Source organism: Notothenia coriiceps, unplaced genomic scaffold (assembly GCF_000735185.1).
Source record: "Notothenia coriiceps isolate Sejong01 unplaced genomic scaffold, NC01 NC01_scaffold00004100, whole genome shotgun sequence".
In the NCBI taxonomy this organism is placed as follows: domain Eukaryota; kingdom Metazoa; phylum Chordata; class Actinopteri; order Perciformes; family Nototheniidae; genus Notothenia; species Notothenia coriiceps.
Window position 1 is genome coordinate 180884 of NW_011336801.1, and position 19317 is coordinate 200200.

At 39.9% G+C, this 19317-nt stretch overlaps 1 protein-coding gene across 1 annotated transcript in view; it reads left to right on the plus strand.

The window, feature by feature from the left end:
- The first annotated feature begins 2472 nt into the window (after positions 1 to 2472).
- LOC104942018 (inactive carboxypeptidase-like protein X2) overlaps positions 2473 to 19317 on the plus strand; it is a 35335-nt gene continuing 18490 nt past the window's right edge. The window contains exons 1-4 of the mRNA XM_010767207.1: positions 2473 to 3102; positions 5478 to 5579; positions 9639 to 9755; positions 13198 to 13250. Of these exons, the coding sequence (XP_010765509.1) occupies positions 2826 to 3102; positions 5478 to 5579; positions 9639 to 9755; positions 13198 to 13250 (549 nt within the window). The 5' untranslated portion in view covers positions 2473 to 2825. The remainder of the gene's footprint in view (positions 3103 to 5477; positions 5580 to 9638; positions 9756 to 13197; positions 13251 to 19317) is intronic.

Sequence of the window (19317 nt, forward strand, 5' to 3'; positions counted from 1 at the left end):
AGAGAGAGAGGAGAGAGAGAGAGAGAGAGAGAGAGAGAGAGAGAGAGAGAGAGAGAGAGAGGAGAGAGGAGAGAGGTGTGTGTGTTTTGTACTGACGTAGTCGATTAAATCGGAGTTGTTCCTTCTGTTATGGTTCCGGTCATTCAGAACTAATTTTTGGTAATAAACAAAAAGACTATCTAAAGATTGGGAACTCATTCTGTGTCCAAACTAGTTATGCCTTAGGTTGAACAATATAGTTTGTGAACCTTCAAGTAAAGATTCGTCTCTGAAACTTCGGATTTAATTCAGAATTCCTCATCACCCTAAGTTGACTTGTAAACGTGTTTGATTATTCACGTCCGGAAACCCTGTACAACAGTTGGATTCCGTCCGACTTAATTCCTTTCTAATTATTAGGGCATTGTGAGACCAACGGGGGCGGATGGGTTAAATTTACGTGACGCGAGCAATGTATTATGAACTATCCCAACTATCAACGGTTGCGGTCTTTTCCAAACTTATACAAACCCATACCCCTTTAGGCTGAAAATGTGGACTTTTGACTTCTCCCGAAGACTTACGATTTCTCCGTCTCCGACGTCCGTGTAGGTGACTCCCTAGTCCTAGCACACCTCACCCACCCCTGTCGAGCTCCGTCCGGTGCCCACCGTCTCAAGAAAACGTCACGCCAGTCCGTAAGCTCAAGCGGTGAGGGAGAGTCTGACTTTGGCAGGATTCCCAGACCACTTTATAGGAAAAGGAGGGACGGTGGCCATTTTTTGTTGACCGTTTGAGTACACAGTGCAACGTTAAGCGGTTAGACGTACTCCGGTGCTGACATTCGGCGCTACGGAGACCCTCCGTCCAGATGTAAAAGCTGCTCGTTAACGCTAATACCGTACCAATTCCTACAGATTTGGTCAGGCAGACAGGACAAGTCACAAAACGGTGGTAAAGTTCCTGGCCTTGGAGTGACACACAGTCACCAAATCACCCCGTCTGTTGTTCCCAAACGTCCCCTACGTCGTGAGGATTAGTAAAGTGGAATAGTGGAGAGTATTCCCGGTTCTACGAAACAAATTATTGTAAGTTGTGTTTCTAGATGAGTTCCCCTTAAGAAAAATTCGTTTGCAGTCCTAAGACTCTTAAAAGAAGTCAGTGATCCTTGATTGATAAACATCTTTCCTTTCGAAGTACTTTTGTCGAGTCCCAAAATTTGAGAGTAAAAGTGTATGACATGTAAGACAACAGGTTAATACCGGAGTCGTGAATGTTTTTAGATCGTGTATATGTCGGTTCGGAATTAATGAGCACAAACCCTGACAATAGCCCAAATAAGAAGGGAATCGGGAACTATAAGAAAGGACGCCAACGTCATTCCTTTATGACGTTCGTCTGGTCTTAGGTTCGTCGTCTCAAATGTGCCACTCATTACCGTAAAATCTCCTAACAAAAGTCTTAAGACTTCTAGAAAACGTTTGTGTCTCTATTTGCTTTGCGGTTTTTTGGTGCAATTAAGCCAACCTACACAACCTACCAAAAGAATTTCACCGTTGTGTACTTCATCAAACGGGAAATACATGGTTAAACAAAACATAATACATAATTCATAGATAGAAACCTGTAAAACAAAGCACTTAGTAAAGTTTTAAGGTTAGACTTTAACGAAGTTCTTTTCGCTTCCTCATGACTGAACAGCAGTTTAAATAGTAGTTACCACACGTAGCCTAAGAGATGGTGATTTGTAGCCGTAAATGTCCTAACTAAGAACAGAGACAGGTAACGAGAGAGAGAGAGAGAGAGAGAGAGAGAGAGAGAGAGAGAGAGAACAAAAAAATAAAAATAAAAATAATGAGAGAAGGAGCGTCATGATGGAAAGACAACGTTGATGTGATGAGGTGTGACATGCGGGGCATTACTCCATCCATTTGTCGGAACGTGCCCGGACGCTCCACAGAGAGTTTGTTCGACTCATTTTCAGCAGCCTGTTAATGTGTAATTACTGCAGAGTCCAAACAGGTCCTGGCAAAAACTAGAAAAACCCTCTGCAAATGAGGACGTAAAGTTATTTACTCTCCCCAGAAAAGGGATATCATTTAGTGTTAGAGGCCATTCAAAACCCAAAGGGCACTTTGTACTAAACCTTAACATCTGTGTGATTTTCTTTTCAGGGCAGATGACTGCTACTGTTTTTTTTGGGAACTCATATTTCTTTGCCAGTTTGGACTTCAAACACACTTCTGCGTGGATCAGGGAACTTGCCTCTGCTTCTCCTTGCAAAACTGGTTAAGAGCAGTTTAAGTCGATTCCCCCGCAGGAAAGAAGAAACTTACCTCATCGTAAAGCCTGCCCCAGACAGAGTGGGAGGAGATGGAGATGAAAGCAGATCCCAAATGTGTCAATGTATGATCCCCAGAGTGACTTCCATCCCTTTTTCACTCATGCCCACACTAATAAAATAACTCAGCAATGTGTCAGCAGCCTGGACTTGTTTTAATCTATAATAGAAATAGTTTTTTTCTTTTTTGAGTCACCTGCCAGCATCTAAAGGGGAGAACTTCACTGTCTGTCTCCCTGCCTCTTCCCTCTCCTCTCCCTCATCTCCTGCTCTCTGTGTTTCTCCCTCCCTCACTGCATTTTTCCCAGACTGCTGCGTCAATGGACCCTCTGGCTCCGCTCCTTTCGTCAGTGACTTGGAGCGCTTTGAGAACTTTGTGAACTCTCTGCGTTGGAGTGGAAAGGGATAGGAAGGGGAGAAGTTGATGGGACGCAGCCCGGCAGCAGCAGCAGGCTCCTCGGGAGACGACATCAGGACTCACAGCTGGAGATAATCCCCCCGGGTCATGGCAAGACAGCGCATCACCCTCCTCACCCCCCTGGCTCTGCTGGGACTCCTCGCAGGGCTGGTAGACCTTAGCCATGGCTCTGCTCGTGAGGATGAGGATTACTACATGCAGGAGCTGCTGACAAGAGAGCATATCAACCAGTTCCAGGAGAAGCCTGTGGCCTCAATACCTGATAGGCATGAGCCGCCCAGCCCAAAACCTGCAAAGAAAGGGACCAAAGGAAAAGCAGACAGCAGCAGGCAGACGGATAAAGCCACAGCTAATTCAAAAGCAGGTAAAAGCATTGCCATCTCTTGAGAAAATATTTTTCTTCTCTAAAAGTTCTTCACAATATCACCTTTACAAAGTCCTGCTAAAACCTTTCAATAACCAGATGAGTACGTGTTGCCACTAGATGACAGTGTATGGCTGATTATTTGAGCTTTTCCCGTCAAGATTTAAGACATTTCCCCACAAAATAAACATGACAGAACCCGTACTGTCTACAATCTTACATCCTGATCATCAGGCACTGAACATAATGGATTGTACATTGGCATCACTTTCACATACTTTACTTTGAGAGATTAACTCATATGTTGCTGTCCCAAAAAGTATTCACTGTCTAGCCTTGGAGCCTCTTTCCTGATTTAGCCAAAGAGCAGAAACGAATTTAATGGAAATCAAATGAATTTCAGATATGTATGTGCTGGCCAAAGAGCTTACCCCCTTTTGTTAACTATTTGTACTTTAATTAGCAAATGCGTATTGGTGTGGGTGCATGGGTATTATGTGAAGTGTAATTATTGGTATTTCCATTTTGCAGTGGTTTTCTGAAACTAAAAACTGTATAATGGAATTATACTGTACAGTTAAACGCCCAACGAGGGAGTTGAATAGCTATACACATCAGTTTAATGCTCTGTTTTGGAACTATGTTAAATGGCATTGTCACTATCAAACTAAAACACACTTACATTTCTAATTGTATGCATATAGTAATAAGGATATATTTGGATCTAAACCTTAAACAACATTTCACCAAAATATTACCTTCATTTGTATCAGCTTATGCTTTAAAATTAAATTTCAGTGTTGGAAGTCTTAGGTTAGTGTTTTGAAAGATACTTTTCCTCCAAGAAAACTAATGCGACCCAGACCTCAGAGGAGCAGCTAAATTCAAATCACCTGGTGATGGATGTGCAGAGAGAAAAATATAATAACAGTGACCTCCTCTGGTAGTCTTCTTCTCCCTGTACGCATAGATCAGAGCCATGTTTCTGTGTGGGATTAGCATTCTCACCCACGGCAGAGGTCAGGACTGTGTTACATGAAGGGGCCAGAACACATGTGAAATCCACGTTTTTCAAGAGCAGCGAGACACAGCAGAGCTCTGCTCTTATCGTCCACATATACGTGCAGCTCAGAGCTCTCTGTAAGGGACCCTCAGCACATGCAGTTGCAGGTTTGTAGGTATGTTTGAGATCCTGCCAGCTGATTGGAGGACAGTAAAAGGCATGAGGGCTTTCGGTTGGTTGGTGGCAGATAATTCAGAGCAGCTGTGTCGACCGTGACCTCACAATCCAGGAATCTGGATTCACGTGTCTCAGCAGAGATACCTGCTGCAGGTGGGGCTAAAGGATTTTGATTAGAGTCTAATATGTAAAAACCACTGCTTCCATTTGATAAGATTTGTTTGTTTTATCTCTATCACACTGCACATGGAGGTAAATACAGACATGAAAGCATAAATGTGTGTGTTAAATGGTCCTATAGGCCAAAATATAGTGTGGCATTGTCTAATATGAGAGTTTTTTCTCCCTTCACTACAAAACCTTAATTTCAGTGTTAAACTCAAACTCATTTTCAATATTCATTAAATCCGAAAGTGAGATTGAATTCACTGCAGTGTTTTTTTTTTAAAACAATGGTTTTCAACCCTAATTCAAAGCTCTGACACTTTTGATATTTGAGTGATTTGTACTGCTTTAAGTGGTTTGAATTAAGAAGAAGAGGATATCTGCTTTTTATTTGTATTGTGTTATTATTATTATTATCTGTTTTTCACGTCTAAATCATATTTCCCTCTACAGTATATCCCTTACGCTAAACCACATAGCCTGGAGCATTGTTGCAGACTTAACCTGTCCCTAGAATGAGACGACGATAAAGACTTTCAGATGTGAGAAGGATTGTTATTAGGTGCCGTCTATCATGACCTGACTGTCAGTCAAATAAAAAGCACAGGCCTGACTTCAATGCACCCTGCCCCCATCCTGCCTCCTGTACAGGGGGCTTCCATGACTGATTTGAACCTTAAGCGAGTCATCTTATACAAGGTATCAATCTATACAAATCATAAATGAGCATTGTCTTAGCCAAAGTGAGTTGGAGATATACTGCAGTTGAAGGAAAGGAGCACAGCAGTTAAACATTTTCAAACTCTGCGCCCGGAGATTGTCTTTTGGTTCAGACCCCAGATCCTGAATCTCTCCACATGTGTGGGACTGAATCCAGCCAAAGTTAGTTATTTCCTGTGTCAACACTTCTCTCTTTGTGAACAACAATGAATCAGCACTTTTAAAGGTGATTTGACCTGTCAAATGTGCTTCTTTAAAATGGAAAACAGTTTGATGTATGTTCCTGCATTAATGTTATTTCCTTTCTTAGTGAAAACAGCCAACAAGAAGGCTGAGAAGACCAAGAAGGGTGCCTTGAAAACCCCAAACAGCATATCTGAAGGAGAAGGACAATATAACTCAATAAAAGAGGGTGAGTGAACAACCGGTGACACTCACACTTGTTATGGGAAATTCATGATCTCATACAAATTAATCGTCCCTCAGACGCGCTTGGATCATTTCTCAGATTTCACGGGAGCCGTTAGGATGGGAAATAAGAGATGACAACTATTTTGGAAAGGGCCGTGAGCATGTGCTCTTTTTTCAGAGAGCATATTTTCCCTGAGAGGAAAGGTCTGGCAATATAAGCTGATGCTCTCTAAAGTGGAGTTAAGCTACAGAGGCGCTGATGTCTTCTTTGCCTATGAAGCATTGTGTTTGGTTTCCATGGATCACAATGTGTTTTCTAAACTGAAACCAGGATGCCCCTGTAGCCTTCATGTCATGTCAGATGACAGATTAAACCCGCTTCACTGAGAGCGTGATTTAGAGCAGCGTACATGTGCTTTGACCTCAGACTTTCCACTTTCAACGTGGTGATATTGCCCTCGTTAAAATGTATTTACCCATTGTCAGACATTTATAACATAACGGTAAGCTACATTTAATCATTCAGGGAGGTTAGGAGATGTTGTGGAGGCCAACTGTCAATTGATGTGTTTATGTTGAAGCTCTTGTAGGGAACCTACTGAGACAGACAGAGAGGCTGCCTTTTTTAATTTGGCACTTGAGAATGGTAGCAGAAAGTTGGATATTCCTGCATGTTGGAAAATGGGAGCTTCTTGCCGACACGCCTGGCACGAAGGAGCCCAAACAGTCAAGGTCTGGAAGGCTCAGGGTCCCAAAATCATGTTTTCATGGATGAAACTCTGACTCAACATCAATCTGTTTTCAAGTTTGTTTCAGCATCTACTGGTAGTAGCTGACTTATGTAAAATGTACAAAAACATACACTTTTCATCCACCCATAACTGCATTACTCAGCTTTAGAATGAATTTAGCTGCCAAATGCTTGAGTATGCGAGCATTGTTGGAGATGTAGCAGACCCTCAGTGCCTGCCACATCAACACATACCGAAACAATAGGGAAATCATTAAACGAGGATCTAAGACTGGGGAGAATTCGAAAGGTTTGCTTAAGCAGATGTTTCACAGCTCATTCATTGTTCCCATTGGATGTAACAGAAATGGGTTGAAACAAGATGTTTCCGCTCTGATATCACAGTTTGACACGCGCACAGTCAAGCTGCAGAGAGAGTTTGAGCTAAAAAGAAAAAACAAGTACAATTGAAATGCAGAACTCGTCATCAATACAACACGCTGTACGAAGAAACTTAATACTATAGTTTAACTTGGTCTGTTATGACCAGCTTATGCTTAGCTAATTTTAGCTAATGTAATGTTTACATAATCTATCATACACCCACATTTGTAATACTCTACCACCTTATGTAAAGTAAGATTATTTTTTTTCATGCAAAGCCTCAGCAGTAACATGGCAAGTGGCCTAGATAGGAACACATGAGGCCCTGACTGACTGCTATTACTTTTCTATCACACATTATTGTTGTATCATGTGTGAGTCCTATTGCAAAGGATTGCATTCAGATGGTTGAAAAAGATGTAGGGCTTTGCAACATGGCAGGCATCAGCATTTTTAAATGTTGTCCTGTAAGCCTTGCCTCTGAGGGCCGGGTGTTCCTATTTTGTGCAAAAAGGATTTTAAATATAGGAAAACAGGGATACAAGAAGATTGTGTGTGTGCTTTATAGATACTATACAGTTACAGGACACACCGTAATGTATATTCTTTATTGCTATATAGCGCTACTGTGAATACTGCCTTAACTGGCTTGTTAATCAACTTAATGCTTCACTTTTAGCGCAGGATTTAATTTCCTCTCAAGTTATGTTTTTTGCTTTATGCACCAAACATAAATTGTCTCATGCATGTGTGGATTTTGGATGCTGATCTTTTTTCTGGCTGTTCTACAAATCCCGGTGCATGTGATTGACGGTCTTCAGAGTCTCAGACATATCAGGCTGCTGGAACATATACCATCCAAGCCATCTTCCCCTGTGGATAAAATATATACTTTGTCCAAGATCATATGCATAAATCCTGTAAATGCAAAGTACAGATTGACAGTACTTTAAACAAATATTTCTTTGTCTTCATTGTGTGTGTTAGACTTTTGGGTGTTAATTCTCGGAAGGCAGTCCTGGCTGTATGACAGCAGCATGTGCATGAAGAAACACAGACCAGTGCCCAATCGGAAATTCTTGCTCTGAAAGTCAAATGCGATCCAGAAAGTCTGCATACAGAATAATCTGAACCAAAGAGCCGTGGAGCTGCTAGGATTTCACATACGAACCTTGATTTGACTGTTTGGCTCTTACTTGTCGACATTTACTGTTGTGTAAAGGATGAGCCAATCTCACACAAAGAGCTCTATTTAGTGAACACCAACTCTGCTTCTGCATTCACTTAAAGACAGGCATCTGATCAAATGAACTGCAAACTCCCTCCAGCAGCAAAAGAAAACATTCTTAAGTGATTTGCAGTTCTCTCTTTTTCTTAAGAATGTTTTTTTTATCTAAAATAAAGGCAGAGGGCTTTGAAGGCGTCCTCATGCCTGCCAAACCTTTTCTGTGGCATTGGTGGGTGTTACTGGATAATTGCCATACTCAAGGAATAATTAAAAGATGATAAGTCAAATCGATGACAGCTAATTGGGGTCTTCTGCACTGCTAGTAAAGAATTGAATTCTGGGACTCCTGTATTGAATATGTCCTTTTGTTTGGGCTTGGAGGATGCCTGCACTGTAAAGTATCTTAATCTGCAGAAATCAAAATGGAAGCATGGAAAGTGGGAGCAAAGTATGAGAAAGAAACCCAAATAACCCTAATGAGGTCTTAGTGATGGCATCAGTGTTAGCTTGGGCTTGGAGACTTCAAAAAAACAGAATAGAGCAAAGAGTTTGAACATAATGTTAATCAGACAGGGGGGCATTATCATTTTTAGATATCCGAAAATGTAGGAACCAGTGATTTGGAATCTTTACTCGCACTATGAACTAAAAGTAATATCCAAGCCTCTGCTGCTTTAATCTTTTTTTTAAATTGTATTTATCCGACTCATAACTTTATGGAAGAGCATTTTTTAAATTGCTTATGTGCTCTAAGGGAATTTAACGCTTTCGAGCAATCACACAACCATTATGTTTTTAGCTGTCTGTCAGTTTAAAGAAAACTCTCAGTCCAGCATGCATACCAGTTTTACAAAGTACAGTCTGCATGCATTGAGTAAATGTATAAGAGACGTTTCAGTAATCTTAGAAACCTTCTATCGAAATATCTCCCTTTGATCAAATGATATATCTTTTTCCGATGGCTTTAAACAAGCTTGACAGGTTTGCAACTGTATAGCTTTTGCAATTTCCCATGTTCTCCATTCAATAATATTGCTTTAGTTATACAATGTAATCATGCATTCAGGGTGCAGTTAGATGGCTGTGATAGGCGTACATTGCAAAACTACAAAAAGGAAGCGTTCATAGTGTTCAGTCATTAATCATCCATGAAAAGTGGCACATTTTCAAATTCATAGCAGTTTAGACTTCAAAGCCTCCATCACGCTGGTTAGGTTCCCCTTTTTCTGTTTGATTTCCAAAGTTTTGAGATAATAACTTGTTTACGGACAGAAGTATAAAATGTTTTAAAATGATTGTTTTATTCAAAGCTTGAAGTTTGGATACTGTCTGTTCTGGGATCAAATAAGCTGCAAAGTTTGAGAACAATTAATTAAAATGCATAGAGTTTCAATCTTGAGTTGTTGTGTTTGGTTCGGAGGCAGAATGAAGAAACATCAGCACTAATAACAGTCATAACAATCACATCCTGCTTTAATTTTGGCATTTCGCCTCATCAATAAAATATTATTAATACAACTGTTCATTGTTTATGTGTTGACTTCGTTGCATTTTGTCTACAGAGTATCTATATGTTATATCTTTTTGCTTCATACATTTGAGCATAATGTAAAAAGTCTAAATTGCTCATTATTTAGTAAACAGAAGTTCAGGAGCAACCATTCTGTAGCAATCCCACACATACCATCACAGGCTAATTTGTCTTTCTCGTTACCCAGAATGCCCTCCCATGGGACTGGAGACATCGAAGATTGATGATTTCCAGCTTCACGCTTCAACCACGAAACGCTACGGCCTCGGTCCACACAGAGGTCGTCTCAACATTCAGGTGGGTTGTTAGCTTGGGCAAGCTTGCCAAAAATGTTTCCGTTGCATTACACCCTGGGCAAACTCACCTTTGCCTTGGCAGTTTCAATGGAACCATCGTTTCCCCCACACAAAGCAGCAATACAAACTGATCTAGAGATAGCATCTTTTAATTTTGCCTTTCGTTAATATTAAAGCTCCATGATAAGATGTCAGCCGCCATCACTGGCTTTTCAGCTCACAGGTAATTTAGTATTCGACTCAAAAAGGAAATGAAAAGTGTTGCTGTCAAAATAGGGGCACATCCCCAAACCTTTGGGGCATTGGGGGGGAAGAGGTATTTCCTGTGAGTGCAAGCTGTGCTTTGAGGGTATTAGCATGTGTACGGTATCATTCTGCAGGCTGCACTCTCAATCTTACAATTAATGAAACACACACACATGAGCTTAATCCCCAAAGAAAGGCAGTATGTTTCATGAAACCAAAAATACAAAGGATTTGTTATTTGGTCTGTGTGTGTGTGTGTAAGGGATCTTCCTCTCAGGGGATCAGAGAGGGGCAGAGATAGTGTCCAGAACAATTATCTGTAAATCAGGAGGAACAACATAGAAAGCAGATGTTGCCTGTGGCCAGTGAGCTTGGTTTGTTTCCACTTCAGATTCGAGACACCAACACTTCTGTGATTCATTCAACTTTCTTATAGAGGATTCATACCGGATCACTGGACCACCTCTAAACATGTCATTTTAGTAGAAAGGTTTATTTGAAGTAAATGGCTGATGAAATGTGTTTATAACAGATTCCACTACTAATCCAACAGTAAACCTAGACATGCATATTTGCTTATGGAATGTAATGCAAGTCACCTTTTACAATCTAAACATGCTACTCACTTTAAGATTCGGGAGATGAATGTGTGTATGTTTGCGAAACCATAGTTACCTTCTTCCAGAAATCTTTTAAGGAACCTAATGTGACTCTAAACTTTAATAAAGAACTTTAATGAAATATAAAGAATGTATAAATGGTTGAAGTTTAGCATCATTCACAAAACCTATACATATACAGAAATGTGTCAGATTATAATAAATTATTATAATTCAATTCCAAATAAGTCCTCATGTTGCATAATTACACTAAAACAGTTGAATGCTGAGATAAAAGAGAAGCTCAGACAGTCATCCCTGTCTCACAGATGTGTCTTGCTTTCATTCCTGAAACGCAAACTCACTGGTTTTGTTTCTACCTTCGTTCAGCCCATATAGTTTCGTACATTCTAGTTTGATTGATGGATCCTGTACGTGTTTTATAACATGTACAGTCCATGTTAGAAGACGACTGTATTTTCTGTAGATTAGCTATCTCATATGGACAGCATTCTGTCCATATGAGATAGCTAATCTACAGAAAATACAGTCGTCTTCTAACATGGACTGTACATGTTATAAAACACGTACAGGATCCATCAATCAAACTAGANATCTACCACGGCTGTTTAAATGGGTAAACGTTTTTCGGGCTACTCAGTTGGGATCGCGGAGAAATGCTCTCCGCAGACCCATTCTCACAGCGTTATAAACCTTTTTCTTACTCAATATCAAGCCACACTTATTGTTTTTACTTCGGCTGTAAGTGTTTGTGTGTGCTCAGGGTGAATTTAGCTTGTTCTCGCTGTACCGCCGAGAGGCTCGTTGCTGCGATCTCAGCAACGAGGGGGCAGGAGCTCCAAAAGCCGTTTAGGACAGAGAGTGAATACCGGTGAATACACATACTTTACAGAGATGCTGTATGAGAAACAAATGTGAGTTTGGAAAATTGCACAGTATAAATCTATTTTAGTAAACCTCAACAATGGAATTATGATCAGTAGAAATGGCCATGACATGGGACCTTAAAAACCTTATTTTCAAGTATTTTTATTTTGTAGTAGTTCTATTTAAAATGCTCGGGAACCAGAAAATTGTAAAAATGAATCTCAAATTTCCAAACCTGTGTCACAGATCTTATTTAATAACACTCTAACCGATGAAGAGGGGGTGGGCTGTGTGGAAAAGCAGTCAAGGTAATTACGAAGACAGGCTTGCGGAGGAGCTGATTAAAATAGCCCCCACTATCATTTACCCATGTGGGCATGAGAGACACAAAGAGGAAGTGCAGCTGGAAGGAGACTAACAAGCTGTGCTGAAATCTGTGTTTAGTCGTGCTTCCAGCTGCGGCAGAAGTCATTACACAGTCAGGAGTGATGGGCTTTTAATTAAATCGGGGCTGAATCTTGACTTTTCTAACCAAATAAATCATTAAACAAACATCTGGTTTTGTTCACAGAGGATTACAGGTTGGCAATGACATTCTCGCTGCCAATTTAATAAAGCAGAGGATTCCCCTGGTAAATATACCTGGATTGTGTTTACCAGGATCAATGTATAACATCCTGCTTCTTGATATAATCACTACCTTCAGTATTTTCAGCACTTAGTAGAATAACAATTTTTCTAACAGAAACATACTAACTGAACGATATAGAATGTGTTCTAATTAGCTTGCAGTGACTTTTTACATAAACCAATGATATTATTAAAGAAAAGTTTATTGTACCAGGGTATCGCAAACTATATATATCATCTTCGTATTCAAAGAATGTGGAAAAGTACATTTTCCCCACCTATTTTATAATGTCGTTAAACTGTCCACGCTCTGATAGTATCAGTCATCCAGTGGCTACAATATTACCAGCAGGGGTGTTCTAAGAAAAGGTAAGTCCTTGAGCAATATAAAAGATGTCTTTTCACTCCTCTCATGGGGCATGCACTTTATTTGAGGAGCCACACTGGGCTATTTCTACCTTGCTGTGGAGCAGAGGAATATAGGGTACAGGTACCTGCATGAAGAAAATAAATGTCAAGAGTGAAAAGGCTTTAGTTTAAAAAATAGTCTATTGAGGCCGGACACCCTGTCTGACGTGTATATTAACCTCAAAGGGACAGAGAGATAAACAAACGGTACATTAAATCCATTCAGTCACACATGGGAACAAAAGCTTAACAATGAGTCAGACCTCCTGAGCATTAATTGGAGTCTTATTGTGAATAATAACAGCAGTTTAGGACACATGTAGTCCACAGGGGAGCTGCTGCATTATATATGATTGTAATTCACAGCACTTGTACCTTCACATCCACTCAGTCACGGTGTAGCAAGTGACAAATATAGCTGTCCTCCTTCTCGGCACACACAGGCTACTGTTCATGACAACTATATGAATAAGTAATGACACAACCCAGGAGGTGCTTAATGCATTTTCATGTGGCTGGCAGCGCTCACTTAACTTTGTTCTTGCAAAGGACACAAGTGGTCTGGTGTTGGCTCGCACTCACACAAGATGTTTTATTGCTTCATGCCCTGGTGTCTTTGAATAAGCAGGCGGTTGATATCTTTTGTTTTCTGTGACTCACCTGCCTCATTTCTTTGTAGCTGTGGTGTCTGAAGTCCAAGTCGTCCGTTGTTATGACTTCATTGCGTCTGTGGTAATAATTATTTGGATCTGTGGGGAAGAAGAAAACATATAAAAGCGGGCGGATAAGTTATTTTTATGTACAGAGGAAAGGAATGATCAGTCATGTAAGGTAGTACGTAGAGACTATAAACGCTGAGCACCTGCTCTCTATCCTCCACTTATGTTCATTGTATATTTGGTATTCGAAGACTCCGATATGTGTGCTGGAAACTAGATAAAAAGCATGGGTGTGTAACAAAGGGCAAACATGAGAAAAGGGCTCCTGTTAAAAAATAGCTTAAAACTTTGAAGCCAGATCTCTAGATATAAAGCCTTTTAGATTAGAATGCATGTTTTTTTGTATGCTCTCCTGACCATGGAATCAAAATATGTGGTTTTAACTTGTTTCCATGGGGACATCTTTGTCCTTAAAGGTCTGTGTGTCTGTATTTTGGCTACACATTGATGAGAGATGTATTAAAGGAGATGAGGTGGAACTGCCAAAATGAGAAAAAAAAGAAAATTATAGCACTAACATCCTTGTATGCCATATGCTTTAACAAACCCAAAATGATCGAAACAGGCAAAAATCCTACATTTCCCTAGTGAGGCTCTAGGGTTTAAAAATATTTTAGTTTTTAAATTGGCAACATGACACATGGGTGTACAGACTTTAAGACACTTTAAATTGGACCTTTTTCCATTTCCTATCAACAGGCAACATCCTGCCATAACCCATGACTGCTGTGTTTGGCTAACTGTAACCAGGTTCCCCATTGTGCGCTTGATGATCAAGGTCCTCTACCCTAGATATTTAAAAGTACATATTTTAACCAACCAATCTTTCTCTAACCCAATCCAAGCGCAGGATATGCCTTTTCCAAACATAACCACAACCAGGTCAGATTTTCTTTTTTTTCAAACAGTGATGCTGTCCGTCTATGTTGACATCATGCATGTCTTTCTGAGAGCATGATTGCTTCCCTTCATTACCAGACCCATATCATATATTCTTCTGATGTTTTAACCCTTGTATGTCGGGAATAATTTGTGTGTCTTTGTCAATACAAACCCGTCACCTGGCATAGGACAGCCAAGGATCTCCGCTCTCATACAGATGTTTCCGTTGCGAAACCAGGAGCGAGGGTTGACTCGGATGTATCTGGCGAGCACTGGGACTGGGAAGATGTTCCGGACTGGGATTTCCTTTTCCCTGTTGCCAATGAAGATCTACTGAGGCAAACACATTCATCAAGATAGTAATTAAAGAAGTGTTTTTGCTTGAAGTGAACATTACTTTATTTTAGCTATTTTATTATTTGAACTTTACCAAGAAGGTATTGTTTTTGGTTGGTTAGCTGATTTGTTGGTTTATCTTTTTGCCAGCAGGAATACAGAAAGACTTGGTGGAAAGGTGTTTCATGTGCCAAGGAAGAATCCATTACATTTAGGAAAGTATCCAATTAAAGGGGCGACCACTTTTTTACACTTATGGACACAGCCTTGGTGTAGCTCTGCATTATATGAGTGTCTTTGTAGTTTATTAGTGTATTGCCTTTTAATCAACATCTGTCAATTACGCAAATGTTGCTTAAAGTGTCATCCATTGTCCCATATGAGATTAAAAGTGCAGCCTAACAGATTAATAACATTAGTCACGATGTGTAAACGACAGGACTACATACAGCAGATGTAAAATATAACTAATTCAGTTAGAACATGCACACTATAATGCTGTGTGGGTCCACATAACCCTTAATCAAACACAGACAAATGCACCTGTAGGATGTGATACAACTGGGAGCTTATTATACATTTAAAACATTATGGTTCTTCTCTGTACCTTTTGGCATTTTGCAAGACAAACAGTGTGGTTTGGCATTTGGCTTTAAAGGTGAGAGTGAGTGGGAGCTTGTTACTTGTAGAGTAAATTACTGTGGGGCATAACCTCCCACATCTGTGACATCAGCTGCCGCAGCAGTGTACAGTTACAGCAACATTTCATTAGCTGGGATGTAAAAAGCAGTAGAGAGAGGCAAGGATATGATTTTCTTCAAAAACATCATCTGATCTGCATGTTTATGGATCATATGGTTATTATTTTACTGGTCAAATGCCTCAGCTGCTGCTTTAGATTGTTTTGTATTATTTTGGGTTTGGTTTCTATTCAATTACATCAAGTGCATAGATGTATCTCTGATGATGAGCCAGGAGGAAGTTCCCATCTGCTTGAGGATCATCAGTATTTACTACTGCCTTCCAGCTCATTAAGCCCGGAGACAAGCAGAGATCTAAATGTTTCTCTGAAATTGCTCTTAGGCAAGAATAACTTTTTTTATGATGTTCCAGCCAACATGGGAAATACTAAACACGACTCCCTATGAAGGGGTAATAATGAGTTCAAAAGCCTGATATTAAATGCCTACTTCTTAGATATATGGACACTAGTTTTCTAATTGCCATGATTGTTACTCACCATGTCCTCTGAGCCGTTCTTCAGTGTTATCCAGGTGTGACTGTCATTGCTCACCATGACCTTGTATGAGGTCACCCAATCGCTCCTGTTAGCGTGAGGAAGAAAAAATACAAATCCTCTCAGTATGAATTTAATGCAAATGAGGTGACTGTGAGAAAGTCTCTCAGTACTCGGCCAGACACGTTGAATGCTCACAGTCTGTTTCGAAACAGGACAATGGGAGAGGAGGTCAGAGAATTCGTATTAGTAGTGTCACTTGAGCCTGTCGCTGCTTTAAGTTTTGGAAGAAGAGCAAAGGTTACGTTTGCCACGCATCTGATTTTCATTTGACCTAGGGTGAGTTTGTGTTCTGAATACAAGGAAACTTTGCCACCATAATCAGACTGAGTTTTGATTTACTTCATTCATTAAAATATTAATTTAAACCGCTAAAGAAATGTAAATGCTGGTGGGAATTTAGGTGTCGACAACCAGGCTAACAATACACCGAATCCTATATGTGGGTGATGTTATTGTGAATGCTAACTAGCATAGCATGTGTTCTGACATTTAAACAGTGCAGTAAATGTTAAAGAAAACCATGTTGGTGTGTTTTACATACTTCTCAGGCATGTACAATACAAAACCTATTGGCATACTCTTCAAATTTGAACTTCATTTATGCAATTCAAACAGTGAAAATAACATTTTCATTGCATTTTGTAAATTTTACATGATTGTATAAGGGAAAACAGTGCCAATTGGGAAAACCTGGCTTAACATTTCAGGGTAAGATATTGAATAAAGCACATTTCAGTAGCGTTTTCATGGTTATGTGAGTGTTCTTAGAACCTAAATCTAAAAAACACCATTGTGAATGTTGCAGTCATTTACAGATAATGCATTAAATCGGCATCCTAACAAACCAAATATAACAAACCTTTTCTTAAAAAAAAGTCTTCTTAAATTAGAATTTCAAAATGTCCTGGTTATGAACCTGGCAACGATAACGCCATAATATACAAAGACTTAGCTGGTGGATTTAAAAGATCCATCAAGCTTCAAACTCCTACTGAAATATATCCATAATAAGAGATCAATGAATAGCTGTCTGGAACATAAAAATAACTTGAAAAGTGTACAGGAGTTGCGAAGCTAAGACTTCAGGGGTTTCGTTGTTTGAAAGTATCTTAGGTAGAGCACAGAGAGGTGGAGCATCAAAATAATACAATGTTTTTTATTGCAAACACACTTCACTGGTGATTTACTGTCCCATCAGAGCTCTGTGAGCAGGATGTGGGATGACAGGGACTCCCACGCTTCTGGATAAAGACATCAGTGCTGAGCTGGTCAGGCCTGGTAAGAATTCCCAGTTCTGCTAATTAAAGCTCCGTTATAGACAGAAACCCCTGAGTTGGCACTGTCGACAGTAACATGCCCTACAGAGCTAATTGCGGGAGAAATTCTGTCTCAGCCATCGGTGTCTTCTGCACCCTCAGATCGTGCTTGCCTTGAAGGAAAATTACAAACACAGCCTGATAAAGTAACTCCCCATGCTCTCTAACTACACAGCAGTTTCCAGAAATCTGTGCCCACCCTTTCCAATTAGGAAGTGCAAAGGCCAAAAGTTGTCAGAATCGCATTATTACCGAGCAAAGTCAGAGTAGAGGAAAATGTGAACAGGAGCATTTATGTTTTTTCCTAGTGAAAAAATGACCCTGGTAAAAATCCAGATAAATTCCGGCATAAATTAAACAAATATTACCTCTGTGCTTGATTGGTAACATTTCACCGAGTGATTTTTAACTTTACCTTAAAAAACTGTACTAAAATAATAGACAGTGCCTGGCACAATTATAAAAGCAATAGTGATGTCAGATACTAAACGCATGCTTAAAAAAGATCTCGCAGACTCCTCCACTAAGGCAGTGGGAGGTGAGACTTTACCCTTCCCTTTGTATTTAGATGATAGGTACATAAATTGCCATGGAAACCAGTAATATAATTTATAGCTTAACTAGCTTCACAGACAATAGCCGTGCACAGCAGACTTATCCAATCTTACAGTAAGTAAAGACCTACTGTAAATATAATTAAAGTGGAAATGTGTATAGTATAATCCCTTCTTGTTACATCCCTTTATTATTTCTGTCATCTGAGTGTGATGAACAAGCTTACTGTGCAGTCAAATCTTTTCTGTGTTATTTTGATAGTGAAGTGACCTTTTAAGGGTCTGTACTCCAATCAATCATACTCATAAATCCTTAATCCCACAGTGAGGGGATCAGAAAAGACTTGTGAAAAGGGCAAACAGCAGTGACGGTTCAGAGCCATGTGGATTGGAAAGCTTGTTTTGTTTATATTAGTGGAGTCAAATGTTCCATTCGGATTTACAGGAAAATCCAACTCATTTAAAGTTCTGGAGCAATGTTGCTGTCTGCTTACATTCAATTTTCATTTCCCATAGTTATTTAGAAAATCATGCCATGTGCAATTAGATACTTGGCTGTTTTTTAACTGAATTTAGCAATGTTAGCAACATGGCTCTATGCACTGAAAAACCAAAATGTTGACTTTAATTAAATGTGTTATGTCAATACATTTCACATAACTGTATTAGGTTAGTTGAAAGCAATAATATTAACTTGATATTTTTGCTTTCAACTAACCTAATACAGTTTGTTTGTTTAGTGTGGGTAGCAATGTTGTTTGTTGTTGCATTAATTTGCTTCCAAACAGCTTTATCTTAAAAACTATTGTATGGGTTGGTATGAAATGTTGTACAGACATTAGTGGTGACCAGAAAATGAACCATAATGACTTGGGTGATGGCCACGTGTTTCTAGCACCAAAGTGAGGTTGACATTTGTGGTTTTGAGTGAAAGGTTTTTACAATCATATGAGGGTTTGTCATGCAATTTGGGATCACAATATATGTCCCAATAGTCTACACTGTACTATGTATTTGGTGATAATCGCTAACCGTTACCCTCCCAACATAAAATGATGACATGGTAAACACTAATGCTAAATAATGTTTGCATTGTCACTGTGAGCTTCTTCACATTAAACAACCTTCAAACAGACATCACAGGGATTTAAGGCACAAAATCAATCAATGATCACAATTATCCTTCAAAATTAGCTTGCACTCCATCCTTATCCATCTACAACTCTCCATGGATATCTGTGGGATTCCTACTCACGACCAGAGGGAGCTTCTGCCTTGTGTGATGACCCCCGTGTCGTGCAATTGTGAAACCTCCGTAGTTGTAACGGGGTACGTACTAGTAGGGGTTATGTCAAATGGAAATTATTTTTACATTGTTTCGTTCGTTTTTCAACCGCGTCGTAAAAGGTCGTCACACACATCGGCATGTACCTGAGCACAAAACACAAAGGGTACCTTATCCCTGGATGTAAAGACGAGTGTACACAACAGACTCACGTCCGACCGTAGATGCTCTACTGATATATCGGGGACCACGCGGGCCCTCTCTACTGGGGACGTCACCAGCTACCACCTACGGGCCTCTGGGTATCCCCACGTCAGAGTACCCAGGAAGAGAATGAGAAATCTCCAACGAGGCGTTTTGGGGAGGTCTTTTCTGTGAGTTTTACTCCCTACAGGGTGTACTTTGAG